The sequence below is a fragment of the Tympanuchus pallidicinctus genome, unplaced genomic scaffold, assembly GCF_026119805.1.
Source record: "Tympanuchus pallidicinctus isolate F22 unplaced genomic scaffold, pur_lepc_1.0 scaffold8, whole genome shotgun sequence".
Taxonomy (NCBI): Eukaryota; Metazoa; Chordata; class Aves; order Galliformes; family Phasianidae; genus Tympanuchus; species Tympanuchus pallidicinctus.
This window is the reverse complement of record NW_026294802.1, coordinates 29,067,517-29,073,092: the sequence shown is the minus strand read 5'-3', so window position 1 is coordinate 29,073,092 and position 5,576 is coordinate 29,067,517. Positions and strand designations below refer to the sequence as shown.

The window sequence follows — 5,576 nt, the reverse complement described above, 5'->3', positions numbered from 1 at the left end:
TTGTTTAGGTTGAGCCAGAACATGGAAAGCTCAAGAGATGCATCTGACATTTCTGGATAGGTAGGGCAGCTGAAAAAGAGGGCAGCAAAGAAAAAGTAGAAGAAAGAAGGAAGTTAATCATCCATTGGTAAAGAGATTGTATCAATGAGCAATAGTACAAGTAGTTCTTGATCTAGTCTTTCTAAATAAGGAAGAAAACAAGTATTTCTAGAACAAAGCCATCTTATTCTGTTCAGAGGCATGGCATTACCTTCATAAACTTCAAATGGAGTTCAAACAAATCACACCTGGATAATTCCTTTTACCTTCCATCACCTGTAAAGGGAGCTAGGTGCATCTTTGGGAGAAGGTCATGAATAGACAGTGAGATAAATTCCCTTATTTGTTTTTAGCTTCCTTCTCTTCGCTGTCAGCTGTTGCAAGTTGATAATGATAAGAAAAAGGATGTCAGCCAAGAACTCTTGACAGTATAATTCCTTATCCCACAAGCTAGAAAATAAATATCCTATTCAATATAATAAAAGGTTAAATCCCTAGAACTGTCATATGGTAACAAAACCTGGCTGGCTATCACTGTTGGGTCACTTCTTCCTTGACTGTGAACAAGCATGTAATTCATATGTCATCAGATACAAAAGAGAGTGTGGAGCAAAGCAAACCATGTTGATTGCATCCAGTTTGACAGGTGATGGACATTGTTACCCAGATGGATCATGTATCAGTTTAGAGTGTGAGTTCCTACAAATGTTATTTCAGCTCTCATAAAATTTTTCGATAGTGGGTATGGACAATTGCTTCTGTCTTGAAATCCCTATGGATCACAATCAACAAGGCATAGTTTAACCTGCTTTAATGCTAATTCATTACAGTAGTTGATGTAAGACATTGCGACTACATCTGGTTTAGCTTCGATTTCTCTTTGAGTAATTGAGGAAGCTACACAGGCAGAAATATTTTCCTGCCAGTATTTTTAGTGCATTACAATATCCACTCTTGAGGAGTCTTTAAGATGCCTCTTTAGCACACATTTTAGAATTTGGATTTCCCTAAGATGCTGTGCTCACAAAACTTCACCTGTAGTGCCAACTCAACTGGACCACTTTGGTGACTTTTTTTCCCCTTCTTTTTCCTTTATTTTCCTTTTTTTTTTTTTTTTTTTTTTTTTTTCTTCAAGATGTGGGCAAGATGTGTGCTCTCCTGATGAAGAAATGGTAAAGCCTTGCTCAAGAGGACTTCACCAGTTGCTGACAATCCACAATTACATATCTCCTCTGACTCTTTCACTATTTGGATGCTTTTTGGCCTCTTTAACCTTCATGCAGCCACTAATGATCCTTGATCCTGGGTGTACAAGAGAGACTTGTCTGTCTTCCCAGGGGACACAGCTGAAGGAACAGATAATGACACCAAGCAATTCTCTTCTGAAGTGCTCCCAAATCGATGGTGCTGCTGAGCACTCTTTCGTCTTAGCGCTATGGGTCAGTGAGTTTTCCTGTAGCTTCTACTACTTGTCCATTTATCTCCATCTCATCTGACTCAAGGGTGGACAGTCTGAAACTTTCTGTTATCAGCTGTTCAAGACAGGACCTTACCTAAGGAGAATTACTTAGGCAGATTCAGTGAACCACACCAAAGACTCTCAGGAGAAGTGCTATTTTTCCAACAACTCTTCACAAGAAAGGCTGATCCACACACTTCCCGCAAATCCCTGGCCTATGGTAAGTTGAAATTTCAGATTTGGTGTCCCCAGACTGAGTTTGGATCCTTTCTGAATACAAGAATACAATCATGCAGCCCAGCAGCCCCCCAGGCATGATATGTCACCTCCCTGGCCTTTCAGTAAAAGAGAAAAGCTCTATAAGATGGCAGTATTTGAAAACAAATATATTTATTATAATAAATTAAAAAATAAGCATTTATAAAACAATCCATCTGCATATAAATATTACACGTCAGTTTTAATTTTAAAGTTCACTCTGAAGCCTCTGGTCTCCATAAATACATTCCTGTGGCTATGTTTTAATTAATCTGTATAAATACAAGTACTGTATAATTAATACAAAATTATTACCTTAGAATAAGTTACTATTAAATATGAGCAACAAAACTAATTTACGAATGTCTGAAGTTCCAGCTTTTCAGGTAAAGGTCAGAAGAGGGCAACATACACAAGAGAGATTTTGAAGTCAAAGGCTGAAAACTTCCTGGCTACGGAGCACTGCCTACCTTGGCCAAAGCTGACTCAGAGGTGTCAAATCTCAGCCTATGAAATACAGAAAGAGTTGTCTTATTCCAGTGCGGATGAGAAGGATAGGAGCATGCTTTTGAAAGTAACCAGTGTGCAACACTGAAGTGGAACCAAAAGCACTGCTCTGCAGTCTTCGTTTTCAAAGAAGGCAGCAATATGTATCCATCTCTGCCCACCTGGTTTGCTATTTCTGGTACAGATTAAAAAATGTACTGCAGTTATGGGCAGGATTTTTTCCACAGTAGTTAATCAATTTGGGTAGTAGTAAGAGCTTTTGGAGACATTCCTTCAAGACTAATCTGGGGGTTTTTTTCAGTTTTTCTTCTTGCTCCCTCCCTTCTTTGGGGCATCAGTACAAGCATTCTCTATGTAGTCAAACAGTAAATCCAGTTCTCCGATGGCTTTGTTCTTTCCATTCTCTCCCAACTAGAAAAGAGCAGAACACAGGTTTTAAAATTTCTACATTTCTCAGAAGATTAAAATTAGTCTCATTGAGGAAATTGCATAGAGAACTTACTCTCCTTTCTCATAAGCAGTTCTGTTAAAGTCGTTATATCATAAAATATAAACTAGTTCATTCAGATCCAGTCTAGTATACGCAGTGACTTGCAACTCAATTTCTAAGCGCTAGTTACTACAAGACATGCAGAGAGTTAACACCACAAATGAAGGAACTCTGGAACTGGAAACATCACTTGTCCCCTCTTTAACATCCCTGCAAACTTCACCTCTTACATAAATTCCAGAGCTCGCTTCAAAACTTTGTCAGCTTTAATTTAGCTAAACAACTGGAGTTTTGAACTGCACTTTTTAAAAATAGGGGGAAAATATACCTCTTTCATTTTGCTCTTCATTTCTTCCAGGTTCTTTTCAATATGCTCTCTGTTTCCTGAGTATTTCTAAAAAAGAGAAAATATCCAGAGGTAACATTGACAGCTGCATGTGACAATATGCTGCTTTTTTTTTTTTTTTTCTTTTCTTTTTTTCCCCTTTTTCATACGTTTTTATCAACCTCTAGTTTGATATCTTAGATCTGAGGTTTCCTTTCATATCACTGCCTCTTGCCACTGTTTACAACTATTTGAGATTCGGGAGTAGTGACAAGAATCACAGCCAGGGGAAAGAAACCCAGTACCACTTACACATCTGCTCAGCTCTGAGGTCAGGGATGCCAGAAACTGTGCCACATCCTCAGCATACGGGTACCGCTCCTTGGTCTCTGTGAGGAGGACGTCCTTCAATATGATCTCTGTAATTCTCTTCATCATGTAGCAGCGGTTGTTCTCCTACGCATGAAAGTAAGAGGTCATGTTAAGTTGTGGAAAGAGGCCAATGAGTGCTGCAGAAGGATATGGGATCTGTCTCTAGCTGGGAGACTCACCCTGATGTTGACATAGATTTGCTGACCAATAAATCTATTGTCAGTGTCTTGATCTGAGACCCTGGCCTGAGGGGAAAAAAAAGGAAACGTCAGGTGAGGATTAACAGTGAACCCTGAGGATTCATCATTAACAGTTCCAGTGACAAAAAGAAATGGACACTATAAGCAGGTAGATAAGGTACAGGAAGATAAGCTTGGAAATTTCAGCTGTTTCTCTCCAGAACTGCATAAGAATCAAGGTCACAGGAAAGTAAATAAGCAGAAATCTGAATTCCTGTCCCTCTTGTAAACATCAGAGGTTGTAGTGGTTATGATGACTAAACCAGAACTGCGGGTGGCCATCCTCAGTATCTCCCACAGTGCTGCATTGTCTCCCACAGTGAAACCCTCAAAGGTGTATGTGAGGGGGATCCACACATGGTAGAGATGGCCAAGAAACCTGTCCAGGCATAGAGATGGAAAGCCAGACATGCCCAGCTCTGAGAACAAGAGTAATTAAAGATCATGTCTCACAGCTGTCCCTGTGTAGCAGCAGCCACTCCAGAGGAGCAGAGCAGTTCCCTCGGCCACAACACCGGTGGGCAATGAGACTATTCCTCATGACAACTTCTGTCTTACTGCAAATGTCTGTGGGTTTTTTTCTGGAGAAGTGCAGATGAAGGAGAGAGAAATGATGAAGGCAAGAAACCAGGGCACAGAAGGAGGTCCTCATGTGTTGCCATGAAGGGAAAGTGGGTAACCATACCATTTCAGCCAAGGTGTAGGTGCGATTCCTGATGTAGGGCTGCTGGAAGTTGATCTTTCTGAGGCTGCAGGCTTGATGGGCATTGGAAGCCACCCCTGTCCTTTTTGGAGGCAGGGGACTGGTGAGAAGAAGAGGGAGACAGCAACAGCAGCAGAAAATGACCCATACTGAGAAGCTCCTGGTCAGGGTGTGCAGGGTGGCCATGGCTCACGTCTGTCCCAGAGGCTGCAGTTACAGCACTCAGCACTGATGAGAGAGAACAGTGTTAGCATCAGGGAGAGAGAGCAAGGGCAAAGGGAGAGAGGCACACAGGCTGTAAGCCTTACCTTTGCTGTGATTCTAGATGTGCTCTGAAGAAGGTGAGGTGCGCCTTATATAGGGCTATCAACATCTCTCTCAGCTTTTTTTGGGGGGAGTATTGGTGGTGAATTAAAAATGACATCAGCAAGTCTCTTACTTTCCTGTATCTTCTTCTGAGAACTTCCTAACCACTACAAAACCCACAAATACAACTTCAAGGCAATTGTAATCTTCAGGTTCTTATAAAGTAAACCAACTTTTAATGCAGGGACAAAGCAGGGGCTTTTATTGGGACTGGGATCTTGTATCCTTTTCTCATAAAAACATCTGAGAAGTTCATAGATCTGTGCCTTCTGTCCTGATTGTGCCACACTGACTGCATTGGCAATTCCATGGCAAATATCATATATTTATGCTCATCTTATGTAGTATAAGACTAGTGACCCACTGGAGCTGATGGGTGAACACAAATGGTCAGAGATCGCTCCTGACCTTGAGCACTCTGACCAGGTGTGGTTCTCACCCCAAAAAATCCCTTCCCACACTGGGCTGCACTGGAGCCATGGGCTGTCTGCCCATCACTGCATTTCTCTCTGGGACATCAGAAACTGTATAGGACCAACACTGAATTCATCACATTCCTTATCCTCACATTCCCATTTTCCAAAAAATGATCCATTTTTCAGGTTGCAACCAGGGGTAATAACCAGAGCTGAGGCAATGCACTTATACTTTATCTTCTTCTGTCACATTCACATCCTTCAATTCTCCAAGCCTCTGTCACCCCAGTTACATCCCATTTCATCTCTGCATGGCTCCACAGCCTTTGGAGCTGCTCTTACTCACCCTGAAGCTGCTTCCAGCAGAGCCACCATCACCATGACCCTTTCCAGGACTCTCAA

At 41.6% G+C, this 5,576-nt stretch overlaps 1 protein-coding gene across 1 annotated transcript; it reads right to left on the bottom strand.

The window, feature by feature from the left end:
• Positions 1-2,432: 2,432 nt before the first annotated feature.
• On the bottom strand, positions 2,433-4,578 carry IL22 (interleukin 22). The gene is made up of 5 exons (XM_052669010.1): positions 4,375-4,578; positions 3,630-3,695; positions 3,391-3,534; positions 3,082-3,147; positions 2,433-2,674 (listed from the first exon to the last, which is right to left on the bottom strand). Exons 1-5 carry the CDS (start codon positions 4,576-4,578, stop codon positions 2,561-2,563), a joined length of 594 nt encoding a protein of 197 aa, XP_052524970.1. The 3' UTR covers positions 2,433-2,560.
• Positions 4,579-5,576: the final 998 nt, after the last annotated feature.